Below are 18992 nucleotides of genomic sequence, written 5' to 3' on the forward strand. Positions count from 1 at the left end.
CCTCAGGGCAGCCTGCAGGGCCCTGGGGTCCAGGCTGCCTGCAGAATTTGCTGGCTGCAGTGTTTCCACACCTCGTATCCTCGTTTCCTCTCTTCCTCTCTCTCTCTCATGCTTACGCTGTCTTGCTCTGGTGTTTTTTTTTTTTTTCCTAACATCATCATCTGGCTTCTGGACGTCAGCATGAGGGCTCTGCTCCCTCCCCTCTCAGTGTGGCCCCTCACTGCAAACCCTCTTAATCCTGGCACACCACTCTTCCCTCCCGCTCTTATCCAATATCCAGACTCCCTCCCCCTACTCCCCACCGTACATCTGCTCCAGAGAGACACAGAAGGGAGGGGAGACAAGGGACCAGCAGTTCTGTCTCTTCCTCCCACCTTCCCCCTCCCTCTGCCCTTTGCTCCATTAGGAGAGATGGGCAAATCCAGGATGGGGCACCATAGCAACCGCAGATGAGCCTGTGCCCCTCTCTTCACTCCTCTGCTCCACTTAGCCTCCTGGCAGCAATTTCGACGGCCATGATAAAGGGCCAAGCTGCAGCTCCCCGCAATCTGCTCTAGCTGCCTGTGCCCCCCCTCACTCTGACACCGTGCTGCTAAACTGGAATTTGAGACTAGGGACAGGGAGGGGTGGGCCAAAGAGCTCAATAGAATCATAATTGGTGTGTGTACAGACTGTGGCAATGTACAGTCTTTTTCATGTGTGTTATCTCAATGAATCTTCCTCACACCCACCTGTGCTGAATGTTCTTATCAAAATTTCACAAACAGTAAGGCTCAGAGATTCACTTAGCTGCTCCATTTGAGTTGAGACTCAAACCCAGAGCTCTGACTCCCCTACAATGTCCCACCTGGGACATTGGTTTTTCCCTTGTCTTCAGACCTGCAATCAACTTTTCCTGAGTACTGAGCCTGCTGCTCTTTGGACGAGAACTATACCACTGGCTTTCATGGTTCAGGCGCTCAGGCTCAGCCTTAAATTATACCATCAGTGTATTAGTCAGCTTGGGCTGCCACAGCAAAATACCATAGACTGGGTGGCTTAAACAATACAGTATATTTCTCACAGTTCTGGAGGCTACTGAATCCAAGATCAAGGTGCTGACCAATTTGACTCCCTCCTGAGAGCTTTCTTCCTGGTTTGCAGATGTTGTTGTTGTTTGTAGAGACCACGTGTAAAGCAAGGGAAGTTTTTAGCAAACACCACCCAACCCTTCCTACCTGTACTTGGGGATCTGGGGCATCAAAGACCTCAGAAGGAGGGTGGGGCTGAGTGGGAAGGAAAGAAACTACCAGATAACACGAGCACGGGAGCCAAATCAGTGGGTGTCGGATCAGCAATGGGAAGGTGGTGGAAGAGGGGCAAAGAAGAAGGCTGAGGCTTTGTTTTGTGGCTGACTTCAAGAATCCACACTCTTTTGGATCCAAAAACATGAACCCCGTACCATCACCCTGTTATTCATCCTTAGAGACCTCAAGAAAGCCTCACTATAGAGGAGGAAAGCAAGGACCAGAGCTGAAGCAACTTCCCTAGGATCACGCTGTTGCTTGTGATGGAGCAGATGTCCACTACCCCACCCAGGGGAGCCTTCCTTTTCCTGCATCACAGTGGTTAAGATTCTGTACTTCCACTTCAGGAAAACAGGTTCGATCCCTGGTTGGGGAACATCTAAGATCCTGCATGCCAAGCAGTGTGGCCAAAGTGAAACAAAACAACAAACAACAAACGCCTGGAGGTGGGGGAGTCCTGGTGGGGGTGGAGTTGGGTAAGAGAGTAGACAGTTTTCTGTCTGCTTTTTTCACCTTCATTTTGTCCTCCTCAGCCCTGTTTTCTTTCTTTTTCGTGAAGACCGTGGCTAACCTCTCCTGCTTTTCTCAGTCTTCTTACCCACCACATCCCTCTCCCTGTTGGACACAGTAACTGGAAAGCCCAGAGTTAGCACTGTCTGAGGCAGCTTCCTCGGATCCAGAAGGGTATGGATTCTTGAAGTCAGCCACCAAACATAGCCTTAGCCGTCCTCTCGTCCTTCTTCCACCACCTTTCCATTGCTGATCCAACACCCACTGATTTGGCTCCTGTGCTTGTGTTATCTGGTAGTTTCTTTCCTTCCCACTCGGCCCCACCCTCCTTCTGAAGTCTTTGATGCCCCAGATCCCCAAGTACAGGTAGGAAGGGTTGGATGGTGGTTGCTAAAAACCTCCCTTGCTTTACACATGGCCTCTACAAACATAATTCTGCTTTGGAACCCTCACTGGGAAAGTAAAGGGTGGAGGAAAAGATGGAGGCTAGAGGACAACCCCCCACAAAATCCCTATAATGCCTACAGCAAGTGGTCACTGCGGTCAGACCGTATCACACATCCATAGTTCCCTCCTTTGCCTCTCTGATTCCATGTGCTAACAGAGAGAGGGATGGCAGGGGGCAGGCGTGGTGAGCAAGTGCCCCATTCCATGTTCTTGGTATTACTGGTTACTGTTAGCCAAGAGCCAACAGGACACTTTTGGTAAAGACATAATAGTTGTTTTTTCCTCCAGGAAGTTTTTCATAGTAACAACTAATGTTTGTATAGCACTGTAGCATTTGTTTCCCAGGTGGCGCTAGTGGTAAAGAACCGACCTGCTTGGTAGGCTCTAGTCCACAGGGTTGCAAAGAGTCTGGCACAACTGAGGTGACTTAGCACACACGCACGTAGCATTTGCATGTTAAGTTTTCATTTAATCCCTACAACAGCCCCATCATGGGGGGATTGACCTATTTTTACAAATGAAACACAGGTTCAAAGGTGTTTAATTATTTGCTCTTGGTAATATGTTCAGGAAGTGGCAGGACTAGGACTCAAACTAGACGGCAAGCTCCAGAGGGGCAGAGACTGTGCCTGTTTCACTCGTCACTGCACTCCTGAAGCCGCTGCTGAATGACTGCGTGAACTCAAGACTGGTTTAGATTCTGTGTTGTTCTTTGCAAACCTTTAAAACTAGGGTTCTACCACTGCAGAGACAACTTATATAGCCCAAGAAAAAGGTATCTATGGACACAAAATCCACCCAACACACACTCACACAAATCCAACTCACACAAAAATACACTTTCTTTACTCGGAACTTATTTTTCAATATTTTTCCCAGGAACTGGGCTACAGGCCTGGATATTAAGGGAAATGGAGAAAGGCAGCATTCCTTGCCCTGGCCTCTGTGTGTTCTCGGCTGGTGGAGATAACCCAGGGGGCAGACATGGCCGGCTTCCCTCTGGGGCCAAGAAATTAGCTGGACAGCAGAGGGTGCTGCAGAGCTTCAAGACCTTGCATTGATGGGGTCATCTGTTCCCCAGCCAGAATTTTCCAGAAATAACCAGGGTTTTGTTTGGGTAATCTTCTTAGGCCTCTGGTGTTCTATGCTGCTGCTAAGTTGCTTCAGTCGTGTCTGACTCTGTGACCCCATAGACAGCAGCCCACCAGGCTCCCCCGTCCCTGGGATTCTCCAGGCAAGAACACTGGAGTGGGTTGCCATTTCCTTCTCCAATGCATGAAAGTGAAAGTGAAGTTGCTCAGTCAAGTCCGGCTCTTCACGATCCCATGGACTGCAGCCTACCAGGCTCCTCCATCCATGGGATTTTCCAGGCAAGAGTACTGGAGTGGTGTTCTATGATCCTATAGCAATTTCTCTTCTTTTCTCCAGAAATTTAAGTGACACCTAAGAGGGAGCTGAGGGAGAGAAGGTAGAAAATATAGTCTGGAATCAGAACTGGTTTTGAATTCCACTGCACCTTTTTGGACTGTGTGACCTTAGGCAAGTAACTTCAGTTTTTTTCATAGGCAGGGGAGCTTATTAATTCTGTTGTGCAGAATCAGAGATCAATTTGTATCAGGAGTCTCTCACTAAGCATGGAACAATCATTCCATGTATCAAGGGCCTACCCTGTGCCAGGCAGTCCTTGGCACTGGAGAGTCCATGATGGACAAAATGCAAACTAGACCCCTGCTCTCACGGAGCTGAAGGTTTAGTAGGGAAGACAGACTTTAATCAAATAACTCCACAGACAGATGACAAATCACACTTGTGCAATTAAATGCAGCAAAAGAGCAGTCTTAGGACTCGGTGAGGAGGAATTACCCAGGCAAGGAGATTTCCCTGAGGTAGGAAGGAGTAAGCTTAACTTGAAGGATGAGTAGGAAGCAAAAAATGGAGGGAAAAGGCCTTTCAAGAAAAGGGAATCACGTATGTGATGGCCATAAAGTGTGTGAGCCTGACCCAGGGGGCTACTGGAACTGCAGGGCAGAGAGAACAGGGTGGAGCTTGGTGAAAGATGAGGCCAGAGAAGCAGGGGTCAGATCACACAGGACCCCATAGGCCTCCTTAAGAAGTTCTATCTTTAGCCTAAGAACAACGAAAAAACACAGAGGGTTATAATCACAGGCTACTGGTGAATGTTCAGTTTTAAAAGGTCTCTCTGGCTGTAAAACTCAGAGCAGATGGCTAGACTATCTACCCCTCAATGTACCTTCAGGTACTAAAGTTGCTAAATACTGCTAGACGATCCTTCCTCCTTATCCTTTGCATCCTCAACATCTCTTCATGGGATGACTGCAGAAACTGGTCTCCCTGCCTCCAGTCACACCTCCTCTACACAGGCTTGATTTTATTTGATCTTCACAGCATGCTTGCAGGTAAGCAAAGGAGCAATCCTTATCTGAGTTTGCAGATGAGAAAACTGAAGTGTAGTGGTGATGTGGGACTGGCCTGTGAAAGACAACTGTTAAAATTTCAGAAATTCTGTAAGCCAGTTGTTAAACACAGCCAATTATTGAAACTTAAACCATACAAACGTATAATTAAATGTATTAAAAACGTAATAAATTCCCCAAACTCATCACTTCTTAATAATCTGTTATTATTTACCTGTGCTCTTGAGGCTATTTGTATTACTGTTTCTGCTACATAATATGAAACTACCACGTAACAGTATTCTCTGTATTCAATAAAGTCAGGATGGTAGATTGAAACCAGCCTTGGTGGGAATCTTTGCACCATAGAATTGGCAAAGACTACAAAAAGGGACTTGATTTATTGTTTCTTTATCTAGATTTAAGAAAGTGATGAAGAATAATTCCGATTTTAAATGAATGTATTATGTCTGTAGCCACTACGTTCTGGATAGACAAAGCTTGAGGAAACATTCTTTCAGTTATTTGAAAACTGTTTTCTGATCAGCAAGGAAGTTGCTCCCATAATTGACACTTAAGATGTCTCTGTTTATTCATTTTTTTCTTACACTGACACAGAGGACATCAACTAATAACCATGTTGCAATTACATTCCCCCCCTCAACCGAAACCAGTTTGGCTACCCATATAGGAGTTTGGCAAAAATCAATGAAAGTATTTTGTGAGGATAAATTGGTTATAAAGAATTTGCAAATATACATTATTATTTGTAAATTCTGTGCTACATATCCTTTGAGTGAGTGAGTGAGTGAGTGAAGTCGCTCAGTCGTGTCCGACTCTTTGCGACCCCGTGGACTGCAGCCCACCAGGCTCCTCTGTCCATTGGATTCTCCATGCAAGAATACTGGAGTGGGTTGCCATTTCCTTCTCCAGGGGATCTTCCAGACCGAGGAATCGAACCCAGGTCTCCCGCATTGCGGGCAGATGCAGGTGGACGCTTTAACCTCTGAGCCACCAGGAAGCATCAGTACAATTTATGTACGTATATATTATATGCATACATTCCCCTTTTCAGTCTGCTGTTCAACATTTATCAGCACAGCCTGGCTCTAGAACATATTTCTCATGTGTCATTCTATAAATATTCACTGGATGCCAAGGCGGGGATACAGTCAATGAACAAATGACCCGGCCACGGTCACACATCCCAAGCTGCATAGGTAGGACCAGAGCCAGAGGTATTGTCCTCCCAAGGCCAGCGGCTCTCTCCCAGGACGATACCAGGCTTTCCAGGGCCATCCCATCTTACCCTCACCCGAAGGGGTGGTTTCGCCCAGAGCGCCTGGGAAGTGAAAAACCAGGGTCGGGGTTGAGGACTAAAGCCCAGGCGAGAAGCAGCTCACGACCAATAGCTGCCCAGGCTTCGCGCAACGTCACTCTCTGAAGAGGCCAGGGCGAGCAAGCCCTGGGGGACGGGGCGTGACCACCATCTCCCGGAAGTGACGCCATCTAGGGGGGGTGGTGCTCGGTGGCGGCGACGCGCGGCCTGGGCTCGCGCTGGGCTCCGCGCGCCCCCGGCCCCCTCTATGAGGCAGAGGCCGCGGCGGCCGTTAGCGCTGTCGCTCCGGGGGCCGCGGCGGGCGGGGCTCCGGCGGGGCCCGTAGTCCCCACCCCAGCCCGGCTCCCAGCCGCCCGCCCTCCCTCTCTCCGATGCAGGGGGCCGAGCTCCGGGATGGCGAGGCGGCGGCGGCGGCCGCTTCGTACCGCGTCCTGAGCCGCCTGCTCGGCTATGGAGAGGCGGCCCCCGAGCCAGGCCCGCCGCCGCCGCCCCCGGGCCATGGCCCCGCGCCGCCACCCTTCCTCGCGCGGCCCGGCCCGCGGGGCTCCAGGCCACCTCAGCTGATGGTGTTCCGCAACGTGGGTCGGCCGCCGGAGGAGGAGGACGCGGAGGCGGCCCAGGAGCCGGGACCCTCGGAACTGCTGTGTCCCCGGCACCGCTGTGCCCTGGACCCCAAGGCCCTGCCGCCGGGGTTGGCGCTGGAGCGGACCTGGGGCCCGGCGGCTGGACTAGAGGCGCAGTTGGCCGCTCTGGGGCTCGGGCAGCCGGCGGGGCCGGGGGTCAAGACGGTCGGCGGGGGTTGCTGCCCGTGCCCGTGTCCCCCGCAGCCGCCCCCTCCGCAGCCCCAGCCGCCTGCTGCCGCCCCGCAGGCCGGGGAGGACCCCACGGAAACGAGCGACGCGCTGCTGGTCCTGGAGGGCTTGGAGTCGGAGGCAGAGAGCCTGGAGACTAACAGCTGCTCGGAAGAGGAGCTCAGCAGCCCGGGCCGCGGAGGAGGAGGGGGCGGCCGGCTTCTACTGCAGCCCCCTGGCCCTGAGTTACCCCCGGTGCCCTTCCCGATGCAGGACTTGGTCCCTCCCGGGCGCTTGAGTCGAGGGGAGCAGCCGCAGCAGCTTCCCCCGCCACCGCCTCCTCCTGGGCCCCTCCGGCCACTCGCCGGCCTTTCTCGGAAGGGCTCCCTCAAAATCCGCCTCAGTCGCCTGTTTCGCACGAAGAGCTGCAACGGTGGCTCTGGCGGTGGGGATGGGGCCGGCAAGAGGCCTTCTGGAGAGCTGGCTGCTTCAGCTGCGAGCCTGACAGACATGGGCGGCTCTGCGGGCCGGGAGCTGGACGCGGGGAGGTGAGACCGGCTCGGGGGCATTGGGGTTGGCTGACAAACTTACTTTTCTCGTTTCATTTCCCTTTTATTCTACTGCTAAAAAAAAGATCCTGACAGTTCTTAAGATGTGGCCTTCATCAGGAGGCAGAGACTTGGGGCTAAAGGTGGTAATATCGCCCAATAGGTCAGAGCTGTTTGTGGGAGCAGCCTTCACTCCCTCCCACCCCCACCCCGACTTCTCAGCTGGTTAGCATTTCTCTAGTTGGGCGATGATTTGAAACCACCCCGCCCCGGCCCAGCTTTTAAAGTTTTTTCAAGGTTTGTGTCTACCATTACCCCTGGCAGGAAGCTTGCTGGAAAGGTGTGGCCTTTGGGGCAGAAAGTTTGAGTTTGACCACCTTGCTTATTCTTTCTGTGTACCAGCAACGCACCCCCTTCACACTCATGCATGCAAATGATGTGACAGACTTGTGTAGTTGTAGGCCAGCAGTCAACTGGGCATCTCTAGTCAAAATTTTAATGTTTTCTTGATTGGTTTCTTAGACATACTTGATATCTCAAGCCTATGTGCTAACCACTGTGAGAATAGAAAATAGCCTTGTTCTCAAACCTGTATGAGAATTCTAAGTATGGTGTGCATGCATACTCAGTCCTGTCTGACTCTTTGCCCCCCACCAGGCTCCTCTGTTCATGGAATTCTCCAGGCAAGAATACTGGCATGGGTTGCCATTTCCTCCTCCAGGAGATCTTCCCCACCCAGGGGTCGAAACTGCATTTCTTGCATCTCCTGCATTGGCAGGCAGATTCTATACCACTGGGCCACCTGTACGTGAATTCCACCCCAGCTGATGAAAATTCCAAACTTAGACATAGATTTTTTTTCTGCATTTCTGAAGTGCAGACAGCTCTCTGACATCCAGTGTTAGATTTTCTCTTTTGGTAACTGCCATTGTGGTTTGCACTGCTGAATGGGTTCTTAGAACGTTTGGAATTGGTTTTGGTGCAGCTCATGTGATGGATTCATGAGATGCACCAGTGGCCACAACCCAAGGCTGAAAAACAGGTAGACAAATTGAGAATTTTACTATGCACCAGAATCACGTGGGGAGCTTTGGGAAAAGATCAGATGGCCCCAAGATTTGAATTAAAAAAAAAAAAAAAACAAACTCCCGCATATGATCTGGACTGAAAATCACTCATCCATGGACTTCTCCTTTCAAAGGATCTTTACTCCAAGAGGAAAGTATGGGGTCACTTTTTTGTTATTCTTGTTGGCTGCATGGCCTGGGGAATCTTAGTTCCTTGACTCAGGGATGGAACCTGTGTTCCCTGCAGTGGAGTGTGGAGTCCTAATCGCTGGACCTCCAGGAAATTCCTGGTCAGTTTGATTTTGTTGTCTTTTCTGAACACCTTGCCAGTGTCTCATCTTGGGATCAGATAAAACCTAAACTCCCTGAAGAAACCAGTAATTTGATGTGTGTTGTCCCTTCAGGTAAACGTATGTTTCACCATTTGCCTCCCAATAAACTCATGCTGGGAGCTCAGGTCTGAAAAAGCGTGTGGCTGCTGAAGCAGCTTTTTTCTGGTAGACTCTGCATTCGATGCTCCACTTAGCGGTGTAGATGAAATTTTCATTTGCTGGGGGCAGGGCAGGATTGAAGCTGTGGGTAATGACCTAGGATAGATTGCTAATTTTCTTGTGGTTTGTCCTGCCTTTGTTCCATATTGATCAGGACTTGGTCTAAGATTCCAGAGACACCAAATATGAGGTGTGGCGTGAAATTAGCTGCAACGTCTAATAGATTAGGAAGAGGAAAAGGCGTATAACATTATACGGTTTTTGCCTTTGGAAACAGAATTTAATGGTCATTGGCGGCTCTGTCACCAACCCTCACGCTAAGCACAATACCGATTTCTCCTGCAGAGTGAATTGGTCTGTAGCTCTGCAAAGAAGCTGAGTTCCGGGCACTGGAGAATTACATTTTTTGGTCCAAGAACTTTTTCTGATGAATTGGAGAGGAGCTAGGTATTCATGTATGAACGTTTGGTTGACTGCTCTTAGGAGGCAGCATGTTGTACAGAGAATGTGAACATCTGGATTCCTTGTAGGACTCCAACATCACCTGTGAGATGCAGGCCGATTTTGTTTTCTTCATGCTTCCCTCCTTTTTTAATCTGTAAAATGGAAGTGATTCCTGTCTTGTTCTTGACCTTATAGGAATAGAGTGAAGACAAGAGAAATTGAGATGGAATATATTTTTTGCCTTTGGAGGAGAGGTAGTAAAATAGAACTGGTGAAGTTTTTAAAAATGCTTAGGATTTGGTACTGTTAGATTTTCTCGTTAGCTTTTCCATAGCTTACTATGTGCCAGTCTTGCTGGCAGTCTTGCAGCTGTGAGAAACTTGATAAGTCTGGCCAGGGTAGTTGTGATTTCTATGGATCTACACCTCAGTAAGTCTGCCCTGTTGGGAGGAAGGATAAGTTTGAATTTTTAGCTTGTTCTCTTGTTTCGATTGGTAGGACCTGGAAGCCATGAGAAATGTCAGACCTTCGCCAGAAGGTGTATGCCTGCCTTCTTATTGTTGGTTGGAGTTAATTATGAGTCTCTGCAGTCTTTGCTGTATAATTTGGGGCTTTTGCAGTAACCTCTAGGCATGATTCTCTTTGCTCTTCTCAGTATTTGCCTTTCCCACAGCTGTCACGAGAAAGTATCTCCAACGGGCTTTTTTTTTTTTTTTGGCTGTGCTGGGTCTCCATTGCTGTGCACCAGCCTTCTCTAGTTTCAGTGAGCGGGGGCCACTCTTCGTTGCAGTGCACAGGCTTCTCATTGCTGTGGCCTCTCTTGTTCCGGAGCACAGCCTCTAGGCTTCAGTAGTTGTGGCTTGTGGACTCCGGAGCACTGAGTCAGCAGTCGCCTCAGGGTATATGGGATCTTCTCAGAGCAGGGATTGGACCTGTGTCCCCTGCACTGGCAGGCTGCCTCCCAACCACTGGACCACCAGGGAAGCCCTCGCGCCGTTATTTTAAATTTTGTGAATTTTTTTGGCAGTGCTGCATGGCATGTAGGATCTTAGTTCCTTGACCAGAGAAACTAACCTGCACCCCTGCGGTGGAAGCACAGTCTTGCTGAACCACAAGGGAAGTCCCCCGATGGTCACTTTACAAGGCTTAACAGTTTCCATATTTTAAAAAAAAATTACTTATTTATTTGGCTGCTGTCTTTAGTTGCGGGACACAAGAATCTAGTTCCTTGACCAGGGATTGAACCCAGGCCACCTGCAGTCTTAGCCACTGGACCACCAGGGAAGTCCCTCATATTTTAACATTAAGCAAGACTTTAGTTCCTTTCAGATACTTTGGAGTCTGCTAAGTTGGCCTTCCTGGATACAGAGTCTTAGGTCCTGAGGTCTAGTATGAGTTAGCTTAGAGAACTCTTGAAGTGAAGGAATACATGGGCTCACCAGCTAATCAGGTTTCTGTTCTGGAGAACTGGGCTAGGCTGTGTAACACACATATGTTGAAATTCAGAGAGCTGGGCTTGATGCCTGTGGGCTTCAGTGTTATATAGGATTGCTATTTCAGGAAAACCAGTGAAGTTCCCTTGTCTGGTTCACATATGTTTAGCTGATTATCTTCCTTTGTATTTGGTGAGAAATAGCATTCAACCCGACTTTTTTTGAAGCATTCCATAATACACATTTGGTTGGAAATGGGTGCCTTGTTCATTTCTCAAGGTTTTTTTTTTTTTTTTTTTTTTAATCTTACTTAACGGTTGAGGCTATTGCTGGCAGTCTTCATAGTTGTGGGGTGGAAAAATGGAGAACAGTTTTGTAGTGGTTTCCTATCTATTTGTTTGGGGAAAAAGATACAATTTTGGAAAGAGAGGCTGCCTTGGCATCAGTTTGGGGCCCTGCTGTCATGAATAGACCTGGCAGACATGAGAAACCCTTTTCTCTGTTTTCTTGAGTCTTTGGGTCTAAGGGAGTCTTTTTGAGAAAGAGCATGACATACTGAGAGAAAAATGATTTTATGGTGTGGTGAAGAGGGTCTGCCTTTATGTTTAGGTTTTGGGTCCATATTCTGTTGATCTTTTCAACTATTTTTCCCTGAAGTGGTTGTGGTTGGCAGCTCTGTTTTGGAATGAGCAACCTGGCTTTAGAAGTCTCTGTCCATTTGAGTCTTGCGTCTTTTACTCCTTTACGTTTTGCCCACTGACATCATTTCTAAGGTTTTAGACCTTCGGCTGCCCCTCTGGGCTTTTCCCTGCAAGTTCCCTCCATAGGTTCTTTAGTTGGTTTATGGTGGAGTTTTGGATCTGACCTTGTTGCACAGATGTCTGTGTATTGGAACTAAAAATGAGCACATGGTTTTTGTGCCTGTAGCACATGAACAGACACTGGCTTGTGATGTGTTGGAAATGGCACAGGCTGGCTGACTTGGCATTGTATGCTTTAACGGGGGCAGAGGTAAATTGCGGCTGCAAAACCTGATATTTGGATCCTACTTTAAAAGTTAGCAAAGGACATGTGTAAGTCTTAGGACACTGTAGAAGGGATTTATGGACAAGAGAGAAAGAGCATTACTATGTCATTGTTTGTATTTTAGGTTTCAAGGAATTTGAAAAGTGGCCAGTAGTTATATCAATGTGTTGTCAGCCTGTCTAGTCTAATGTTTTTAACTCCTTTTATCCCACAGATCTGTTGCCATTTAATTAGTAATTTGCAGAACGGAAGTGGACAGAGACATCCTATGTCTTTGTTACTCACAGCACAAGCAGTGCGTAGCTGACACAAAGGACTGCTAGCCGCAGAGAAGACCTAAGGTCTTCTGCTTGCCACCTTAGGTATAGCCCACCATGTCCTACCCGACATCACCCTTCAGGTCTTTCTGCTGCTAAGATGCAAGTGGTCCGCTGGCAGAGTTACAGTGGCTTAACTTTGTACCCTAATGCTTGTCAAGGTGATTTGGGGAGAAGAATAATATGGGAATGTCGTATAGAAGGGTTAGTTAAAAATTTTATATGGAGCCATATCATTCTTGTTGCTTCCCAAACAACAGCATATCTAGCTTAGAATGGTTATTTTAAGTGTTTCAGATATACAAAAAGAAATTTATAAAATGTATATACTATAATAATAATGAAATGTATATTTAGGTAACCATCACTAAGCTTGACAAAATGTTATCAGTATCTTTGAAGACCCCTGAGTGTGGCTTCCTGATTACAACTCCGCCCTCCCCCAGTGTAACCACCATCCTCAATTTTATGTTAATCATTCCCTTGCTTTGTGTTTTATAGTTGTCTAGATTGGTCTTTTCATGAATGACTGCCATTAGAGTGCTCTCAGGATCCTTGAGACAGAAACTGCTTTGGATTTTTAGTTAGACAATATCTCCCCAAAGAGAGAAGGGAGCACTCAGATTTGTTATTGGCCTGTCAGCCTCTTAGACCTTCTACCTCTCTAAGCTTCCTTATTTGTCAGAAAAAAACCATTCTGAGACCCTCAAATGGCTCTGCCTGGATTTAGAGTCGTATATATTTCTTTTTCTAGATCCTAGAAACTATGACTTTCTTCTTCAAAATGTCGGGAGTGGGGAGAAGATGGGCTGGAGCGAGGAGGCCTCGGCAGGATGTGTGCACTGGGTGCTGCTGTTCTTCAGCGCTTGGCACTGAGGAGCTTCGTCCTCAGGATGGGCAGATGGCAGAGCATTGCAGCTTCCTTTGAAAAGAGGCAAACAGCCAAATGGCTGAGGTGTGAACCCTCTGAGAGGCCAGTGCTTCAGGTTTCTGCTTGCTGAGTTTAATGTATCGGCAAGTTACCGAATAAAAATCAGCTTGGACATTCTTCGGTCTTAAAGTTAATGTCCAGTGGAATTCATTTTCCATCCCAGACCTCTGGAGTGTTGGGACTAAGCTGCAGACTGCCACAAGCAACTTTTATAAATAGAGGGACTGTGTGTGCTCCTGTCTTTTTCTGGTGCAGCCAACCTCTCCTGTGTGTGCTGTGGGCGGGGCGTTCACAGTGGGCACGTCATTAGACTTCTCAAGTCTCAGCATGGAGGCGGCTACAGAGGGAGTGTGAGATGGGTCAGGAAAGGGAATCCAGCATCTCAGCTATTTCTGAGTAAGGGCTTCACAGTATGGTTTTGAAATTCTGTTTGAAGTGAGTTCTGAGAAGCACAGACATCTGTGTTAAAACATAAATGCATAAAGATCTTCCAAAGTCAAATAATTCAAAGTAGGATTTCATTTTGGATTTTCTTTGCTTTTCCCCATCTCTTGGTTCAGTTGAAGTTTTATTTAAACCTTTGGGTGAGAGTAATTTTGGAAAGTGAGCCAGCTCTAAGGTGTGGAGTCAGGCATTTAATTTGGCTGTGGATTTTTTTTTAAGGGCTGATTTGTTGAGATACAATTTATATACCACCTAAAATTCACCTTTTTTTCGTTGCTTAGTTCTGTTAATTTTGACAGATGTCAAAATCATAACCTCTTCCACAATCAAGATATAGCATATTTTCATCACCTCCACTTCTTTCCCTTATAGTCAGTTCAGTCATCCTGAGGTGATTAGCACATTTCTAGCCAGAAAGACTTTTATCAGTCTTTTGGATTCCTTTCATTTCATTTCTCACCCAAAACCAGTTGAAATTGGTGCAATATGAAGTTACCTTTGGTGTGTCTTCAGAGATCTGGGATTTCCAGCTGGTTTGGGAGCAGCATCAAGAACAGGCATGGGGTGGTGGGGAGTCTATGACTCGCAGCTCAAAAAAGAAGAGGCACCTTCTTTGGGTGCCAGGCAGAGCATCTTAACTTGAAGAGGCTCCCTTGTTGGCCTTTGGCTTTGACTCGTGGCTTGGGGACATTTTGCAAAAATCAGAGGCCTTACTGGTTGAAGATTGCATTATATCCTGTAGTTCTATTCTCAAATCCAAAAATCTTGCCTGGTTCACTTTGGGACCTCCTGCTCCTAAGAGCAGGCCCAGAGGGAAAGCTGGTGCTCTGAAGAGGCACCTATTCAGGTCAAGAGCCTTTCTCTTGGCTTTCCTGTGAGAATCAACTCTGCATCTGAATTTCTTCCCCTAGAAATGGACTTACTAATTACCACTCAAGATGTTTTACTCTTTTAAGGTGATGAGTGTGGAAAGCTCCAAAGAGATTTCTTATTGCTTTGTAGGCTGGTGAATTCTGTAGCCAAATCTATCTAAGGAATCGCCTTAATTATTTTTCCCTCTTTAAATTTTAGTCTTTAAAGTGTGGTTGACAGTGACTCGGGTTTGCTTTATTTTTCAGTGCATCTGGGATTGAGTGCTGCAGTGATTTGAATGCATGTGTGTGCATTCTCCGCCTCATTCTCTGTGTGCTTTCTCACCCCTCAGGAAACCCAGGTTGACAAGAACTCAAAGTGCCTTTTCTCCAGTCTCCTTCAGCCCGCTGTTCACAGGTAGGTGATCTGTTTCTTTTTCTTTAACATCTAAAAGCAGGACTGTTCTGAGACGTGTCAGGAAACACTTGCAGATGCATCGCAGAGGGAGCTGCAGGCATGTCTGCAGTTATTTTCTTCATTCCGTGCCTGCTGGGTTTGGGGTGACACTATTTTTAAGGTGTGGAATGTGTTCTTAATTTTGGATGCTTTATAGTTTGAGGTAGAGACTGCTTGCTGGTAATTAGGTGGCCCTGGCAGTTATGCAGGCTTTAGTTCAGGGTCATCACTTGTAAATTAAAAGTAGGAAATACAAATTTATAGGCTCATAGCACATAAAGGACTCTGGAAGTCATACAGTTCCTGTACCTGCTTCCAAAGGGAGTTCATGGATTATCTAATAAACATGATCCACAATGAACTGGTCTATTTTTAAAGACTTTGGGCAAAGGGGAATCACATGAACTCTTGTCTTACTCATTTTGGGGGCTAACAGTTCTTGCAGCTGTTAAGCGTTCTTATTGGATCTAATTTAAGTCTCTCCTCATGCAGCGGGGGAACACAGTTGCTAAAGTAAGAAAGTGGTCAAATATCCTTTCACCTTCTCCTTTGAAGGGGAGGTTTTTCTGAGAGGGAAACCTTTTGTTCTGTGAGTCAGGTGTGGAGTTTCTGCTTGAGTGAGCTGTAGAAAAGGACATCTGAAGCACACAGCCTCAAGTTTCAAAAACTGAGTGCTCCTCACTGGGTGTGGCCGAGAATCCTTTAAACCTAATCCTAGTTTCAAACTCTTGGATATTGTGTCCCTTGAAAAAGATGATTACAAGAATTATGATCTGGGACTGGACATTTTCAGGAAAATGTTCAACAGTCTAGTGGAACCCCCATTACTGAGTAGACTGCTGTGAACTGTCAGAACAGGTGAGTTTGGTGCCTGTAATAGGCACTGGTGGAGAAGGAGGTCCTCTGTTCTTAGCCCAAGCAAGGAATTAAAGGATCTTACCCTGTAGCAGAATGTCTTTCTAGTTAGTAGTTGTTTCCCTTTTAAAGTAATGAAACCCACATTTGTAGTTTCAGGTCCCATGTTCTTATTTCAAAGAACCTTAGCTCTCTTGAATTATTTCCTTTAAGTGCTATACTACCTACAAGCTAGACCTCTCTGACCCTTCCGGCACCTTGGGCTCATTGCATTGCTCTGGGCAGCTAAAGCGAAAGTGAAAGTCCCTCATTCCTGTCTGAGTCTTTGAGACCTCTTGGACTGTCCATGGAATTTTTTAGGCCAGAATACTGGAGTGGGTAACCTTTCCTTTCTCCAGGGGATCTTCCCTACCCAGGGATGGAACCCAAGTCTCCCACATTGCAGGCAGATTCTTTACTAGCTGAGCCACAAGGGAAGCCCTGGGCAGCTAGGCCCTCAGTAAGCTGTGTGATGAATTCTAGAAGTTCCACTGATGACTTTTGGAAGAGCTTTTCTGCTTATCTTAGTGTTCAAGACCTTTGTTGGAGGGAAAAAAACAACAAAACAAAACACCACAAACTGTATTAGATTCTGAATGCCCAGTTTCTGGTCTTTTAGAGATATTTGTTACCTCATTTTCTTAACTGGGAAACATTAAGATTCTAGCTAGGGGCTAATTCAGCTTCCTACAAAAGAAAAAGGTGTTGGAAATAACACCCTAAGGGCCAAATTAGAGAAATCCCAAATTCTGACTTGTGGATAAGATCTACCAAAACAAACTGACTCTTTGCGACCTTCAACAGAAGGTTGATAAAATAGCCTTCATTCTCTGGTGATTCATAAGAAGAGAGGGTAGCTGTGCTGGATGGCAAGGAGTGAATATGGTAGAGAACAGAACTGCATAACATGCTGGAAAGTAAGAGAAACCATGTGTACCTCCCCCCCGCCCCCCACAGTTCCTACTGAGAAGCTTCCTCTAAGCTTACCTGACTTTTGCCTGACTGTGGAAATAATTAATTATCAGGATTGTAAATGCACTTTTCAGCCTTTGTAGCCTCAGCTGTTAGGAGTTAGTTGATATCTGAAATGGTTGGGCCTCTTAGGAGTGACTATACTGGAAAATCTCGATGTGGAAAGCCCCATTTAGGAAGAAGTTGGGGCTAACATTGGGACCTTTATCTGGATTCAGCGTAACAGTTCTTATATTTTAATGGTGCTTGCTGTCCTTGTCCATTTGGGCTTGTAAAAAGTTGCTTGCCTTGCTCCCTGAGGCAAAAATTGATACACAAATCTATAAAAATAAATGGTGTGGGTTCCATTTGAATAAAGAAGACTTCTTAAAGGAATAATGGATTTTAAAATTGACTTCTCAGGTACCTGGACTGGGGGGATTCCAGCCGTGGGAGCATTAGATTTTGCACTTCCTGAGAGCCATGGACCTCTGGCGTCCCTTGCTTGCTCTCTGCCTCCTTTTGTTTCCTGGCCTTGGCTTTGGGCAAGGTGCTACTGTAACATGCTTGCTCCATGAATCCTTCAGGTGAAACAGTGTCACTTGTGGATGTGGACATCTCTCAGCGGGGCCTGACCTCTCCACACCCTCCAACTCCCCCTCCTCCTCCAAGACGAAGCCTCAGCCTCCTAGGTATAGTTTCCTCCCCTCTTCCTTCTTGCCCTGTGGGAGGGTGAGCTCTATCGACCTGTTGTTCTTTGCCAGGAACCAAACAGACTATTGGGTTTCTAATGATGACCCAGTTATTATATTTCTTGTCCCATTCTCAGCACCCCTCTCATCTCCAAAGTGCTTAAATGGGTCTCTTACCTGCATGCTGTAACATCTCCTGTCCATATATTATTTCAATCTTTATTTATTTATAAAGAGTATTTATCTTGTTCTGAATCTACTGCCAGTGGGCAGCTTTGGGGATATCCTTACTTTCCTACTTTCAAGCAAAGGAAACCAGATTAAGATGATTGTGGCCCTCTGTGCAAAAAAGGCAGGGTGAAGCTCAGGCCATTTTGCCCCAGAGGGCAGCCTGATGATCCTTTTCCCTCTCCTCTGCCTTCCCTGTGCGCATTCTGTGCCCATATTTCTGAACCTCTTGCTTTTGTTCTCTCTTCTAGATGATATCAGTGGGACGCTGCCTACATCTGTCCTTGTGGCTCCGATGGGGTCTTCCCTGCAGTCTTTCCCCTTACCTCCGCCTCCTCCACCCCATGCCCCAGGTTAGCTTAGCTTAGAGGCAAGACTTGCAAGAGTGGGGAGTACAAAGTGAAACACTTTTGACGGATGGGAGAGATCTATTTATGGAAATAAAAGAACTTAGGAGAAAGCTTAAATCATATCCCCTTGGCTGGACCAGAACTCCTTGGAAATGAGGCCAAGCACTAGTTATTTTAGCCTGTTTTCTTTATGGAGGCAAATCTGATTTTTGGTAGAGATAAAAGACTGTTGGATTTTTTTTTTGTCTCTTTGCTACTGAAACTTGTTTGCAATCCTTGAGTCAGTATCACTTAGGAAACTGCCTTAATTTCAGTAGAGTGAGGAGGTTTAATATGTTGCTGGTTTTCAAAGTTCTGTGGTCTTTCTAAGCTTTTAGCATTTACTGCAGCCTTGTAAATAAGTACCAAGCATTCAGTAGCCCATACCTGCTTGACCAGCCCCCAGTGCCCAAGGAATAAAATGAATGAAATCAGCATTCTTTTCTACTTGCCTGACAAAATCTACTTGCTTGGCAAAATCGTTGCTCTTCCTGGGCAAGTTAAGCGAGTCACTATTTCCAAGGCTGCCTTACCGGCACTTCACTTCGAGGTGGGAGAAGTTGGAATCGCTCTAGGCTGGTGCAGGCCCTGAAGTAGTCGCCTTAGTCAGGTTAGTGAGCTGCTGCCTCCCCCTTTCCTGGGGCTAAACGCCCCCACCCACCCTTCACAGCTTACACGAGCCCACACAGCTTTCTGTCCCAGCCCATCCAGCTCTTCCCCACTGCTTTGGCTTCCACCCTTTCCAGCTTAGCTTCTAATGCCTTGCCCGTCTTCAGTTAGCATCTCTGTTTTGGGGGGAGGGAGGGTCTACTTGAGGTTGGGAACGATAAGAGTCAACATGTGACCACTGCGCTCTTGCCCTGCAGATGCATTTCCCCGGATCGCTCCCATTCGAGCAGCCGAATCTCTGCACAGCCAGCCCCCGCAGCACCTCCAGTGTCCCCTCTACCGTCCTGACTCGAGCAGCTTTGCAGCTAGCCTTCGAGAGCTGGAGAAGGTAGGTGGTGCCTGAGGACTGACAGCTTGCCTCCTTTCACATTCT

The 18992-nt window shown here is 47.1% G+C and overlaps 1 protein-coding gene across 3 annotated transcripts in view; it reads left to right on the forward strand.

Annotated features, from left to right (window-relative positions):
• Nucleotides 6183–18992, forward strand: part of SOCS7 (suppressor of cytokine signaling 7) — a 31411-nt gene continuing 18601 nt past the window's right edge. Inside the window, exons 1-5 of one of the 3 annotated variants that reach the window (XM_018064968.1) lie at nt 6183–7335; nt 14693–14757; nt 17229–17333; nt 17813–17914; nt 18817–18947. In XM_018064968.1, coding sequence (XP_017920457.1) covers nt 6368–7335; nt 14693–14757; nt 17229–17333; nt 17813–17914; nt 18817–18947 — 1371 coding nt within the window. In that variant the 5' untranslated portion in view covers nt 6183–6367. The remainder of the gene's footprint in view (nt 7336–14692; nt 14758–17228; nt 17334–17812; nt 17915–18816; nt 18948–18992) is intronic. The other 2 variants (XM_018064969.1, XM_018064970.1) reach the window with 2 other exon arrangements.

The sequence above is a fragment of the Capra hircus genome, chromosome 19, assembly GCF_001704415.2.
Source record: "Capra hircus breed San Clemente chromosome 19, ASM170441v1, whole genome shotgun sequence".
Classification (NCBI taxonomy): Eukaryota; Metazoa; Chordata; class Mammalia; order Artiodactyla; family Bovidae; genus Capra; species Capra hircus.